The following is a 16,264-nucleotide window of genomic DNA, read 5'->3' as shown; positions in this document are numbered from 1 at the left end:
ATGGGAGGGGATCTTTACCCGAAATTCATATAAAATGGGATAAAATCGAAGATCTTCGGATCTTTCATTGCACAACTTACGGTGTTCGGTTGGATTTTAACAGGTTCCGTTCCCTCCGAAGAAACAAAAATAAAAGTCAAAGACGACAGACATAATTCAACAAAAGCTAAACAACAAACACAAAACCGTTTTTGTAGTGAAAATAATACTAATTTTATATTTATACATCAGCAACAACATCAGCAGCATCAACAGCAGCAGCAGCAACAACAGGATCATGCCAGCAATGATGGCAAAACAAATGATGCGCCCGGCTCATCGAATCCCACCGATACGTATGGTGGCGCATTCCGATCACCCGGCGTTGGGCTGCAATCGTAAAACGGTGACCACGTATCTGGTAGTAGTTCGTCACAACAACACAATTCGATGCCACACCTGCATTCATTCCACGGCGGCATGCACTCGCATCTGTTGCGCCGCCAACAACATGCTGCAGGCGCAACGCAACGAGAATCCTTTCTTCTTCTTAATTGGCGTAGACACCGCTTACGCGATTATAGCCGAGTTAACAACAGCGCGCCAGTCGTTTCTCCTTTTCGCTACGTGGCGCCAATTGGATATTCCAATCGAAGCCAGGTCCTTCTCCACTTGGTCTTTTCAACGGAGTGGAGGTCTTCCTCTTCCTCTGCTTCCCCCGGCGGGTACTGCGTCGAATACTTTCAGAGCTGGAGTGTTTTCATCCATCCGGACAACATGACCTGGCCAGCGTAGCCGCTGTCTTTTAATTCGCTGAACTATGTCAATGTCGTCGTACATCTCGAACAGCTCATCATTCCATCGAATGCGATATTCGCCGTGGCCAATGCGCAAAGAACCATAAATCTTTCGCAGAATTTTTCTCTCGAAAACTCGTAACGTCGACACATCGGTTGCTGTCATCGCCCAAGCCTCTGCACCATATAGCAGGACGGGAATTATGAGCGACTTATAGAGTTTAGCTTTTGTTCGTCGAGAGAGGACTTTACTTTTCAATTGCCTACTCAATCCGAAGTAGCACCTATTGGCAAGAGCAATCCTGCGTTGGATTTCCAGGCTGACATTATTGGTGGTGTTAATGCTGGTTCCTAAATAGACGAAATTGTCTACAACTTCAAAGTTATGACTGTCAACAGTGACGTGAGAGCCAAGTCGCGAGTGCGACGACTGTTTTTTGATGACAGGAGATATTTCGTTTTGCCCTCGTTCACTACCAGACCCATTTTCTGTGCTTCCTTGTCCAGCCTGTGCGGCGCGGGTGTTGAGGCCGATGATATCAATATCGTCGGCATACGCCAGCAGCTGTACACTCTTATAGAAGATGGTACCTTCTCTATTTAGTCCTGCAGCTCGAACTATTTTTTCCAGAAGCAGGTTGAAGAAGTCGCACGATAGGGAGTCGCCTTGTCTGAAACCTCGTTTGGTATCGAACGGCTCGGAGAGGTCCTTCCCGATCCTGACGGAGCTTTTCGTGTTGCTCAACGTCAGTTTACACAGCCGTACTAGTTTTGCGGGGATACCAAATTCAGACATCGCGGCATAAAGGCAGCTCCTTTTCGTGCTGTCGAAAGTAGCTTTGAAATCGACGAAGAGGTGGTGTGTGTCGATTCTCCTTTCACGGGTCTTTTCTAAGATTTGGCGCATGGTGAATATCTGGTCGGTTGTTGATTTTCCAGGTCTGAGGCCACACTGATAAGGTCCAATCAGTTTGTTGGCGATGGGCTTTAATCCTTCACACAATACGCTCGATAGAACCTTATATGCGATGTTGACGAGGCTAATCCCACGGTAGTTGGCGCAGATTGTGGGGTCTCCTTTTTTATGGATTGGGCATAGCACACTTAAATTCCAATCCTTGGGCACGCTTTCGTCCGACCATATTTTACAAAGAAGCTGATGCATGCTCCCTATTAGTTCTTCACCGCCGTGTTTGAATAGCTCAGCCGGTAGTCCGTCGGCCCCTGCCGCTTTGTTGTTCTTCAGGCGGATAATTGCTATTCGAACTTCTTCATGGTCGGGCAATGGGACGTCTGCTCCATCGTCATCGATTGGGGAATCGGGTTCGCCTTCTCCTGGCGTTGTGCATTCTCTGCCATTCAGCAGGCTGGAGAAGTGTTCCCTCCATAATTTAACTATGCTCTGGGCATCAGTGACTAGATCCCCTTTGGGAGTTCTACAAGAGTATGCTCCGGTCTTGAAACCTTCTGTAAGCCGCCGCATTTTTTCGTAGAATTTTCGAGCATTACCCCTGTCGGCCAGCTTATCAAGCTCTTCGTACTCACGCATTTCGGACTCTTTCTTCTTCTGTCTGCAAATGCGTCTCGCTTCCCTCTCCAACTCTCGGTATCTATCCCATCCCGCACGTGTAGTGGTCGATCGTAACGTTGCGAGGTAGGCAGCCTGTTTTCTCTCCGCTGCGACACGGCACTCCTCGTCGTACCAGCTGTTCTTTTGCACTTTCCGAAAACCAATGGTTTCGGTTGCAGCTGTACGTAAGGAGTTCGAAATGCCGTCCCACAGTTCCCTTATACCGAGTTGTTGACGAGTGCTCTCAGAGAGCAGGAGTGCAAGCCGAGTAGAAAATCCTTCGGCTGTCTGTTGTGATTGCAGCTTCTCGACGTCGAACCTTCCTTGTGTTTGTTGGTGTGCGTTTTTTACTGCACAGAGGCGAGTGCGAATCTTAGCTGCAACAAGATAGTGGTCCGAGTCGATGTTAGGACCTCGGAGCGCACGCACATCTAAAACACTGGAGACATGTCTTCCATCTATCACAACACGATCGATCTGGTTGGTAGTTTTTCGATCCGGAGACAGCCAGGTAGCTTGATGAATCTTCTTATGCTGGAATCTAGTACTATAGATAACCATATTTCGGGCCCCGGCAAATTCAATCAGCCTCAACCTATTTGGGGATGTTTCGTCGTGGAGGCTGAATTTACCGACCGTAGTGCCAAAGATACCTTCTTTGCCCACCCTGGCGTTAAGGCCACCAAGCACGATTTTGATATCTTGCAGGGAGCCGCTCTCATACGCGCGCTCCAAGCGCTCATAGAAGGCATCTTTGGTCACATCGTCCTTCTTTTCCGTCGGGGCGTGGGCGCAAATCAGCGATATGTTGAAGAACCTCGCTTTGATGCGGATTGTGGCTAGACGTTCACTTACCGGAGTGAATGATAGTACTCGGCGACGGAGTCTCTCTCCCACCACGAATCCAACACCAAACTTGCGCTCCTTTATATGGCCACTGTAGTAAATGTCACAAGGACCTACTCGTCTCTGTCCTTGTCCCGTCCATCGCATTTCTTGGACGGCGGTGATGTCAGCCTTTATTTTTGCGAGGACATCAACCAGCTGGGCAGCGGCACCTTCCCAATTAAGGGTCCGGACATTCCAGGTGCATGCCCTCAAATCGTAGTCCTTATTCCGTTTGCCATGGTCGTCATCAAAAGGGGGGTCTCTCATCCGAGGCTGTTTAAACTTTTTCATTGGTACTGGTTTTTACGTGGCGGGTCCCAAGCCCAGCGCACAACCCTATGTAGGGAATGTTTCGCCTTCTTACATTAGCTCGCCTTCGAACGGATGTTCTTAGGCTACCCAGAGGATACTTGGTCAAAGACTGGAAGTAGTGAGCTACTTGAGCCATGTGTAAAAGAATCGTTTCTGGCCACTCCCAAGTGAATGGCGATCAGAGAACTTTCCTCACTTGCGTGAATTTCTACACATGACTCCATCCTCCCACGGCCCTCCGTTTCCCCACGGCCAACGACCACCACGAAACGAGCCACACCGTGCTCCACCACCCGAATTAACAGAGCTTATTTTCAAATCTATTGAGGAGCGTAAACACATCTTAAATTTCCATTTTTTTTAATATTTGGAATGTGGTGATTCCATGCATTTTTAATAGAGTGCACGATGTGTCACATAATTCCCACTTTTTAAATAAAGATAATGTTTTTGGTAGAACCATATCCATATTTGTCTGGTCCATATTTATTGTTTAAAACCACTAAACCACTCGCTGTTTGTTGAATTGAAATTTGAACTATATGAATTGAAAACATAAGCAGCTTCTAATTTTCTGCTCGATTAGGAGTAAAAAAAAGCAAAATACCGCTATAATTGGCGACTATTAAAATATTGAATTCAATTCTAATTGCATATGTAAGAGAGAGAAAAGAAGAAAACGACAGATTCGTGTGTGCTATCAAGTCTGTTCAACTAACACACCTACATACTTATAGAAGCAAACAAATCTAAATACAATAGATGCACACTAGCAAATGAATATAAATGCTTTTACTGATAAAATGATACGTGGTACTTTTAGATAAGACCAATGCACTTATTGTGTGTTATGCGTTTATCTGATAATTAATTCAAAAACATAGACTAAGAATTTTGTATAAAAGGAGCTGCTCAACAATAATAAAATTAGATTTGAAATACAAGCTCAGCCGAAAACATTTTTTTTATTTATATTTTTTACTTCCCCCACCAGTGGTAAGGGGCAAACGAAAATAAAAAAAGAAATATTTCAAGTAAAAAGCATCATACCTAATTATAAAGTCTTATACCGTGAATAGGAAACAGGATACGTAAGCCGTAAAAGCAAAAAACTATACGCAGAAACTATCAATCAATCAACAGAGGAAAGATCCTTGAGAGCCAACTTGACATAGCGCAAAAACTACTGCAAACATACAATAATATAGCGGGCAAATCGATGAGAAAATCGAAAGTTGAAGAATTAAATAAATATGTCATTAAAATGCAAAAAGATTTTGACGCTAACCACGAAAAATTAATGGCGGATGGCATAGGCGAAGAGGACTATTTTAAGTCGAATTCCTATGGCAACTTAACAGAGCAAATCGAAGAAATGATTCAACAATTCAAACAATCTCTTAAAGATGAAGTCAAATTTCCATTGTCAGAAAGAAAACAGAAACCTCAAACTGGCCCACAAGAACAACAGCAAACTACGTCAGATAGGAAATTTGCTATTTTTAGAAGGAAAATTGAGAACCTCCGGAGGAGAATGGCTGACTTGAGTTTCGAAGTGGTTGTAACTCAGATCAAATTGCATATTTGGAAACGATGTTTAATAACATAGAAAACGCGTACAGCAGCGATCTTTCAAAATATTTTAACTTGGAAATTGAGGAAGCTTATGGCGAAATATTAGCACAATATTTTAAAGAGCTTACTCGTCTAAAAAATTTGCTTAAAAATTGAAGAGCCAAAAGTAGCATTTCGTCATAATTTAGAATTAGAAAAACTGGAAATTCTAAATTTCTATTAGGAAATAAAATAATGGGCTAATTTTTTCAAAGTGTTCCAAGACATGGTACACAACAACGAACAAATATCTCGAGTCATTGTACGGAAGCTAGACAAAGAAGGGCTCAGATTATATGAGCAAACTGTAGGAAAGACGAGGGATATTCAGAAATTATCTGACATACAAGGATTCCTGGACCAGCACTTCCAAACATTAAAACTGTAGAGGATAAACAACAATTGTACAAAAACCCCAAGCTGCAAATATACAAAGCTAACCATATGTCTTTCAACGCAAGGCAGCAAAGTAAACAATGTACCTATTGCAAGATATTAGGTCATATAATTACTGATTGCCGAAAATTTAAGAATACATCTTTAGAAGAAAGACGTAAATATGCAAAAGATAAAAAATTTGCTACAGATGCCTCAACCATAATTGGCTCGAAAATTGTGATAGTAATTTAAAATGCAAATTTGCAATAAAAATCATAACATCTAGAGTCTGGGGATAGTAAAGCATCAGACATTGAAATCAACATCAACCAAATTAATTCTGACCACAGCTCAGATAAATGCGAAAGCGGCGAATGGCGAATATATATTGTTAAGAGCTCTAATTGACCAAGGGTCTCAAATAATATAAATATCTGAAGAAACAGCGCAGATATTAGGTGTACCAAAGACAAAAATCCAAACAAAACTCCATGGGCTGGGAGGTGTTGTGGTTAGCGAATCAAATTTCAAGGTTCAGGTGCAAATAAAACCAAGATTCCTAAGCCAACATATGGGAAAAGTAGATGCAGTAGTTTTATCATCACTGACCACTGCTCAACCAGATCAATCATTTAAATATGATATGAAGCAGTGGAAAAATTATACACTTGATGACCCATTGCTTAATAAGACAGATAGAATAGACATGGGAATTGGTGGAGACATTTTTAGCCGAATCATTAAAGATGGTGTCAAAAAAAGTGACGGCGGCCTTGGAGAAGCAACAAAGTTGAATTGGATTTTATCCGGAATAATCAAACAAAAGAAATTCGGTAAGATAACTTCCACAACTACCAACCTAAAGCGATTTTGGGAACTGGAGGAAATACCAGATGAAAACAATATCAAAGAAGGTGATACATGTTTAATGCAGTGTGAAGAAACCATCAAACAAAATGATGATGGGCGATTTCTTGCAAAAATCCCTTTCAAAGAAAATAAAGATTTGGGTGATTCTCGCACACAAGCTGTGGCTCGTTTCTATGGAAAATAAATTTCAAAAAGGCAATAAACTAAATGAGGACCGCCATCAGTTCATCAACGAATATTAGGACCTTGGTCATATGGTCAAACCAAATGATAACTTATAAGGTAAATATTATCTACCACACCATGCAGTAATACGAGAACACAGCTTAACAACGAAGTTACGCGTCTATAAAATCTTTGAACGGAAAAAGCCTCAATGACATCATGTTTTCCGGTCCCAAACTACAGAGAGACATATTTGACATTCTTCTCGAATGGAGACTTTGGAAAGTAGTTACAACTGCTGATGTAGAAACAATGTTCAGAGAAACTAAAATTGCTGAAAAGTATTGCGAATATCATAGAATTTTATGGCGCGAAAGTCCTTGGAACAAAATTGAAGAATATAAGTTGACCACAGTAACTTACGGTACTGCATCAGGTCCATATTTAGCAGTACGTACATTATTTGAAATTGCAAATAAATGTCCAAATAAACAGCTCCAAACACTAATCAAAAAAGACTTCTATATGGATGACCTTATGACTGGCGCAGATTCAGTTAAACAATGTCAAGCTATTCAAGAAGCCATCAGCAACCGACTTCAAATCTATGGATTTCATTTTCGAAAATGGCTTTCAAACTGCATAACACGAAATATAAAAGCGAAAAAAGAAATCGAAATAATTAAAATGAAAGAAAATGAAGCGGTGAAAATCCTTGGACTATATTGGGATCCAAAGCAAGATGAATTCCAATTCAGAATTAATTTGAAAAATGCCAGAAAGATCACTAAAAGAAGCGTTTTTTCACAGCTTGCTCAAATATTTGATGCACTGGGTTGGCTCTCACCAAAAACAATCATAGCAAAGCTATTCATTCAGAAACTTTGGATTCAGCAATCTGACTGGGATGAGCAGCTGTTGTAAAACTTACTTTTACCGCAGGGAGCCGGAATAAATAAAACACCTTGATTAAAGTTCATATGACCGTTCTCATCAGTAGTTTATTAAGAACTAACAAAATGGATTACAAAAATCTTAAACGTGACCGAAAAACGTTGTTGTTGTAAGGGGAAAACTATCTCCGTTCATGGTTGCCAGATTCTTCAACACTCCTCCTCAACAACAATGATTTTCTTTTCAATATCAAAAGTTATTGTTTCATTCCAAGTAATTCAATTAATTTTACATGTTTTGGTTTACAAAGATTTTTGGTCAAAATATGTATCTGCTGGCATATAATCTGTACTTAAATATTTTAAATCAATTACATTATTTTTTACCAGTTGTCGTATGTAATGAAATCTTATATCAATATGTTTACTTCGATTTTGGTAAACTGGATTCTGTGCTAAATGTTGTGAACTCAGATTATCACCATACATTGTGAACGCACCCTTGCTATTGTAGCAATCCATTTCATGCAACAAATTTTTCAAATAAACTGCCTCTTTGCCTGCCGCCGATAACGCCATGTATTCAGCGTCGGTACTGCTTAAGGCAACTGTCACCTGTTTTTTACTCTCCCAAGAGAATACACAACCTGCCAGAGTGAAGGCATAGCCGGTATAGGACCTTCTGTCATCTACGCTGCTGCCCCAATCTGCATCTACGAAACACTCTGCTTGCTTACCCGTCTTTCTGAAATGAAGCTTTAAATTTTTCGTTGCAGAAAGATACCTTAGTACATGTTTTGCCGCTGTCTCATGTTCGATATGAGGATCGCAATTTCTTTGCGCCAACTTGCTGACTGAATGTAAGATGTCGGGTCTTGTCATTACTGCTAAATACATCAACGCGCCAATAAGAGACTGGTATTCTGTAGCATTCACTCTTTCGCATTCAATTGTAGAACATTGAATCTTGAAACCAGGATCAAGTGAAGTAGATGCCCCGCGACACCGGTACAACCATACTGCTTCAACAAATTTTGTAAGTATTGAGAGTGACCAACAGATATATCGCCTACGCTGCCAACACGTTCAATCTCCATTCCAAGAAAATGTTGTATTCTGCCTTTGCTAACAATATCGAAACTCTCAGCGATTTGTCTCTTTATCGCCAATAAGTCTGTCCCGCTCGAACATGCCACGATAATGTCGTCAACGTAAACAGCAATGAAGTTAAAATTGTTATCAATATTTTTCGTATAAAGGCATGGCCCATTCTGACACTGCTTAAAACCAATGGATTTTAAAGTGATGTCCAACTCACGGTTCCATTCTCTGCCAGACTGCTTTAAACCATATATTGCTTTCTTTAATTTTAGCACACGATTGTGATATTTGGAATCGATAAACCCTTCTGGTTGTTCCATATATACCTCATCGTCTATCTCGCTGTTAAGATTCGCCGTTGATACATCCAGTTGATGCATATGTAGTTCCTTTTCAGCTGCCAATGCAAACAGCATTCGTATAGTAGCATAACGTATAACAGGGGAAAATGTTTCGTAGTAATCAACGCCATACCGCTGGCTACACCCCTTTGCAACTAACCTCGCTTTGTATCGCTCAATGTTTCCATGTTTGTCTTTTTTTTATTAAAAACCCATTTACAAGGAATTTTTGGTTTTCCAATTGGCAAATCGGTTAATGCCCATGTTTGGTTTCTAATAAGCGATTCGTATTCTCTGTTCATAACCTCTTGCCAGCGTTTACAATTCTTGCTTGACATTTCTTCTTTTACAGTGTTCGGTATCTTGCCACTGCTACATATCAGCTAGATTTACCGTATGAAACTGTCTGCTCGGACGGCCTGGTTTGCCAGTACGAAGAATTTTCGGTCTACCTCTTCTTCGTTTTTCGTTTGCATTGCTCTCACTTGTGCTATCATATATGATCTCGTTATCGTCCTGTACTTCAAGTTCTTCACCTGTTTCATTTTCAGCTTCTGAAGCTGTTTCATATTGCTCCTCCTCAAGATGAACATTCGTCGCTCTGCGACTTTTGTACTGTTTCTATTTCGAACTCGTTCTGCTTCTTTTTCTCGAACGCTTTCTGTCGTAGATTCATCAAAGATGACATCTCGCTTCTCAACTACTCGTCTCTCACTGCAATCGTACAAACGATATGCTTTTGTAACCAACAAATGTGTACTGTTTACCTTTTTCGCGAAACTTATTGTGTTGATTTTTAATAAGACCAACTGCTTTTGAACCAAATATTCTCTTATGTCGTACATTTGGCTTATACCCCGTCCAAACTTCGTATGGTGTTTTATCACCAAGTGGTCTAGTAACTGAACGATTTCGAATATAGACTGCAGTTGCCACAGCTTCAGCCCATAACGACTCACAAAGTCCAGCCTGCACAAGCATACTGCGAGCCATCTCTACGATCCTACGATTCGCGCGTTCCGCTACTCCGTTTTGTTGAGGTGTATAGGGGACTGTCAACTGTCTTTGTATACCACTTGCGTTAAGGAAATCATCGAACTCACGGTTGACATACTCAGTGCCATTGTCACTTCTTAACACCTTAATTCATTTCTCTGTTTGACATTCTACTAGACTCTTAAACAATTTGAATTTCTCTAGTACCTCATTTTTATGTTTCAAAAAATAAACAAATATGCGTTTAGATTTGTCATCTATAAAAGTTGTGAAATAACGCGCACCACTCAGAGACACTTTTGCCATAGGCCCACATACATCTGAATGAATTATGTCTAACAAATTCACCGAACTATGCCCACTGTTTTGTGGAAATGGTATTTTTGTCTTCATACACACGTCACAGTTTATGGTTTTTGGTACAAGTTTTAAATCTAACCCATTCACCATTTTCTTATAAGACAGTTCTTTTAGGCTTGAAAAATTCAAGTGTCCGTAGCGTTTATGTCAAGTCACAAAATTCTTTTCTGCTACACCGAAACAAGAATGCTCACTTTTGCAATCAAATATATATAAATTATTCCTCTTCGGAGCTTTTAACACAACATTAGATTTTTGGTTTCTTATTACCGTACAGTCACTTTCAAAACATATAGTTACACCATTGGCAATTGCTTTTCCAACCGATATGAAATTCCCTGCCATAGTCGGCACATATAACACGTCTTTTAAATATATTTTGCAATTTGTCTGTATTTCGACTGTTTCTACACCTACCGCGTCTACGTAATTGTCCGATGCCAGCATCACTCTCTCTCTACTTTGTCTGAGAGAAACAAACATACTTCGCTCACTGCATATGTGAGTAGACGCACCACTATCAATGCACCAAGATGATCTTTTGAAACCCGACACATCTGTCGCCGCTAACACTGCAAATGAACACTTTTCATTATAACCGGTGTTTTTGTCCTTTTTCGGCGCTTTACATTTTGAGGCCCTATGCCCACGCTTGCCACAGTTGAAACACTTTCTGCTGAACTATTTCTTCGATGTATTATTTTCCCCTTTGGAATTTGCGAGAAAAGCTTGCTGACTGACTACTCCAATGCTTTCTTTTTCAGACTGTCTGTCGTACTCTCCCAATAGCTTCCTTTTCGTATTGAACCACTGGGCTTATACACATTTTTTAACTTTTTCCACGCTTCTAATGCACTGGTACAGTTCTTTACGTACCCTAATTGTGATGGTTTTACACTTAACATAATTGTTGCCAAAGCCTTCTCGTTTTCGACTTTCCACTTGGCCAACAATAGCGCATCCTCTGGTTTAGCAAAATCACCACTAACCACAGTCCAAATATCCGCGTGCACCAAAACACATTACATTTGTATGCACCACGTATCATAGTTGGTATCATCCAACTTTTCTATTTGACATAACGAACTCATATTGTATTTTTTAAAGTGACGAACACTTTACGCGACGCACGCAAAACCGAATTACTTGTATATAGTTTTTATTTAATTCCGTCGTAGGTCCTGGGCCCATAACCTGTTGTAAAACTTACTTTTACCGCATGGAGCCGGAATAAATAAAACACCTTGATTAAAGTTCATATGACCGTTCTCATCAGTAGTTTATTAAGAACTAACAAAATGGATTACAAAAATTTTAAACGTAACCGAAAAATGTTGTTGTTGTAAGGGGAAAACTATGGCCATTCGTCGTTGCCAGATTCTTCAACAGCAGCTATCAGAAAGTCTTCAATGAGAATGGACGGTCTTCCTAGAAAATATAAAATATTTGAAAAACGTGCGTATCCCACGATGGGTAGAAACACATTTGCAATCCGAGGTTGAAACTCATGGATTTGGTGATGCTTCCGGAAAGGCGTATGCTGCAGTCATTTATGTCAAAATTGGCAATTCCGTAAAGCTGTTAATTGCAAAAACAAAAGTTAATCCGCTTAAAAATCGGAAAACATTACCTAAACTAGAACTTTGTGTAACTCATTTGCTGGCGAAATTAATAAATAAAATCATCACAAGAAGTCATAAAGTTTATGCATGGAGCGATTCTAATATAACCCTGGGCTGGATTGACACAATCAAAAACAAAGATAAGTTTGTTAGAAATCGAGTAGAAGAAATCTAAAAACTTGTACCACAAGCAACCTCGAGACGCGTAAGCACAAAAGATAATCCTGCTGATTCGGCGTCAAGAGGTATATCATTTTCCAAATTACTAGGCATGGATATTTAGTGGTATGGGCCCAAATGGCTAGCATTGTCGGAAAACCAATGGCCAACAGTTGCAGATATCAACACAGCAACAACACTAATGACATCAAAAACCTAAAATAAATTCATCGACAACCTAATAAATCGATATTCTATCTGGTTAAAGCTACAAAGAGTAGTTGTTCATAAATATATGAAAAGACACTTTATTTTTTAAGATAGAATTATATATAGAAAATTATATGCCTGTAGTTCGGCTGGTGTCAAGCGATTACCAGAGCGCGAATTCTACTAGCGATTTCATGCATTACCGCTAGTTAGTCTTTTCGCTAATGATTTGTAATGCAACGAGGCATCGAATCTGAAAAAAACCCACCCCTAAAAAGCGAAACTCAATGCGTATATGAAATTGCAATAACAACAATGTGCGAGCAGATCAAAATTCAACAGAAATTTAGTGTCCCGTACTATTCCTTCAGAAATTCGCAGGAATTGTAGTTCGATCGATCGCTCAGTCTGCCGTTGTCATTTTTACACTAAATTGTTTAGATCTTGAGAGTCAATTGTAGTTGAAGAGTAGTCGAAAAAGGTCAATAAAGAACAGACATTCCTTAAGTAAAAATAATTTATTTTAGTGTTGTTAGTGAAAAAATTAAAGTCGAATAAAAAAATAAAAAGTGAAGTGTAAAGTAATTTATAAGGTATACATTAATACCATAATAATCAATCAATATAATATTAACGTTAAAAAATTTTGCAAGTGAAATAAAACAAATAATAATAATAAAGAAGTTATAATAATAAAAAATAAAAACAATTGAAGGTAGCTAAGAAAATTGTAGGTAGGAGACCGAACCCAAAACGAATTAAAAAGACTTGCTACAATCAAGTATATACAGAAAAGGCATGTAAATGCGAAGATAAGGAAGCTTTAAAGGCTTTCTTCGAAGGTAAAGTATAAGCTGCCAACAAGTATATTCCTCTTTTCATTCATATATATTTTTTATTTCTAGAACTGATGGAAAGAAAAATGAGCCAAATTTCTGCACAGTACCAAGTGCTCCTAGAAGAAGTAGCGCAGCAGAAAGTCCTCATTCAACAGCTTCTGAAAGAACGCACCGACGACTCATCGATAATGAGAGAATTTCCAATTAAAAACAAAACAGATTTGGGCCGAATTAATGAAAATATAGAAGTTCGCGGAAAGAAGAACTACGTAAGTAATATTTTTTCTTTCGATTTCCTTATTTAAAATACGTTTCAGTAAATTTCGATTTTTTTTTTTTTTATTTTTACCGTTTCAACCCTTTACTTTCTTGCAGATCAAATGTATGACTCAAATTCTCCAGGGTTCTGGAGTGGTGAAAAACCTGAAGAATATTATAACAGACGAATTGGCCATGCAGTACAATATTGATGGAGTGTTGGGCAAAGATTCGTTCAAAGGCTTTACAAATTTTTTCGACGCCCTTATTGGTAAGAACAGGACAAGCTTTTTAATTAAAACAGTTAATAACAAATATATTTTAATTATTTTAGAGTCCATTCCTACCGGGATAGACGCTGGATCGCCAGAGAATCAATCAATCAGAAGCCCTTCAGCGTCAAAAAAAACGCGTAATAAAAAAAATCATTTAGTAAATAAAGAAAATAAATGATTAATAAATAACAATATAATGTAAGATAGTACATATTTTAAAACTACTAAGTAAGAAAATAAATTAAAAAATACATATGTATAACTGAATTTAATAAATCTATTGCTTTGAATTTCATAAAAATTTCTTTTATTTGTATAATTGAACCAGTAGAATCGCTAGCGAATTAGAATTAATGAAATCGCTAACGATTTTGAATTAGTCAAACCACCTGTAATTTCGAATTAACGAAATCACTAACGATTTGGAATCAGTCAAATCACTAGCCATTTTGAATTAATGAAAACGCTAGCGATTCTGTATTAGCGATTCACTTACGATTTTGGAACTGGTCATTTCACCAATGACTGGTAATGCAGCGTCGCACCGCTCGATTACCCTCGTAGGACATTGCAATGTAAAAATCGTTAGTTAAATAACATTGCGAGTAATCGGGCTGGAACTGGTTCTAATGATAAGGAATTAGTCATATCGTTAGCTCTTCCCCGATGGTACCGAACTACAGGGATTTGTGACACAAGTACATTAATACATAAATATACACATGTAAACAATAAATGAAATAAAAAGAAAATACAGTTCACTAAATGTCAAGTGCAAAGGTAAGCAACAAAATTGTAATATGAAACTTGCTCATAAAAATGTGAAAATCATTGCCTATTGAATAAATCTCATAAATTAGTATATACATAAAACTAATACAAACATACAAACTCCAAATACTGAGGCACACAAGCAGCAACTAATAACAGAATATCTATGGTGTGTACGTATGTATGTGTATAAATGTGTAAGATCCATTAATCCCAGAAAAACTTGCGTGACCGAAACTCCAATAGGTACATTTACACAATTTTTACTTGTCTCTAACACTTCCTCACAAATCTTTGAAATGAGTAAGAAGTCAATGTATTGTGTCTTTTGTTTGTTTTAATTATAAGCTCTTCACTCAACAGATGTTAAGCAAAAATAAAACAAAAGAAGACAAACAAATTTTTTAGCTGTCACCGCTTATTGAAAACGATGGATGTGAAAGCGTACAGCATGATACCGTGAATTTGACGTTTGCTTGTTCGTTGTGACAAATTGAATTCGAAGAAAAAAAGAATTCGGTTACAAACGCGTCGATAGTTGAGAATGGTGCAGATTTGTTTGTGCATATTTATTATATTTAAAATAAATATTTAAACCTACGGATATTATAATTGTGTTTCTTTAACTTTTGTGAATATTTTGTGTCTTCAAGATAATATTTGGAAAAAGGGTGAGTAAAACAAATACTAATTCAATATGAAAAAATATATGTATATTTAGTGCATATATGTATGAGCCGGGAAAAAAAGGCTTTTAATCTTAGTGCATCTAAATTTATGAAAATTTGTGAAAAAGATGTAAATTATTGTAGCCCGGTCGTATTTTATTATATTATGTTAAGTTATTTAAAATGAATTTTGATGCTGCCAAATTTTTATTTCTTAATCAGATGGATTCACCAGCGCTTTTTGATGACACCTATTTGGAAGAATGCCCGACAACTTCTTCGACTCCCGTAAAAGGTACATGTAAAATCGTCATTTTAGTTTTCAATTCATTTTTACGCATTTGTTATCGTAGAACAATTGACATTTAAACTGAAGAAGCTCAACAATTCTGGTTGCTACAACCCAGAGACAAGCTTCTCGAAACAAAAAGGAAACAATTTGGCTGTGGAAGGAAATGGTAATCCAATATATTGTTAAAATGCATAGAAGTATATTTATATATTATTTTTTGTATCTATATAAGAATTTATAGAAATAATTTTTATATTATTAAAAAAAAATGTCAAAAGATGAAGGAAATGAATTTAATGTAAACTTAAATAAAATTATTTCATTATTAAAATTAATAAAAAAGAAATATATTTTATAAAATAAAAAAAATCTTTATATTTTTGAGTTTCAAACTATAGGTTGAAGGAATGACAAGCGAGTGGTTTACCCACTAGGCTATTGTAGAATGCACCGTCACGCTTTCCTGAGAGCAGTTTTGTTGAATTATCCCAAATTTAATGAAAGTGTGAGAAAGAAGGATGTAGTTTTATAACAGCAGAAAATATGTGAGCGAGAAGGTGATACAAGATCACATGTATACAAAAGTTTTGGGAGCTTTTTTGATTCGCCCTTAAGAACGTGATAGGAAAAAGTGACAATTAAACCGGCACGCGTTACCGGCATGTCACTAGGTAACGTGACCGTCACTGTTCTAACTGGGGCGTTGGTATCTGAAGTATACAATGAAAGTATAATACTTATTTACACATACACATATATGTACACTGAGCATAAACACATATACATACATATGTACATAGTTAAGAGATTAGAATTAAGAAATGTAACGAGGAAAGAAATTTTAATAAAAAAGATCAGAGTCAAACGTGAACTCTCACAAAGAGCATAACTAGCCAAAAAAAACTG

At 38.0% G+C, this 16,264-nt stretch overlaps 1 protein-coding gene across 1 annotated transcript; it reads left to right on the top strand.

Moving 5' to 3' along the window:
- The first annotated feature begins 277 nt into the window (after positions 1-277).
- LOC126766001 (uncharacterized) lies at positions 278-15,544 on the top strand. Its single transcript, XM_050483718.1, has 6 exons — positions 278-400; positions 12,971-13,097; positions 13,161-13,363; positions 13,470-13,655; positions 15,289-15,361; positions 15,420-15,544. Exons 1-6 carry the CDS (start codon positions 278-280, stop codon positions 15,542-15,544), a joined length of 837 nt encoding a protein of 278 aa, XP_050339675.1.
- The last annotated feature ends 720 nt before the right edge of the window (positions 15,545-16,264 follow it).

This window comes from Bactrocera neohumeralis, unplaced genomic scaffold (assembly GCF_024586455.1).
Source record: "Bactrocera neohumeralis isolate Rockhampton unplaced genomic scaffold, APGP_CSIRO_Bneo_wtdbg2-racon-allhic-juicebox.fasta_v2 cluster11, whole genome shotgun sequence".
NCBI classification, from domain to species: Eukaryota; Metazoa; Arthropoda; class Insecta; order Diptera; family Tephritidae; genus Bactrocera; species Bactrocera neohumeralis.
This window is presented reverse-complemented; position numbering and strand designations above follow the sequence as displayed.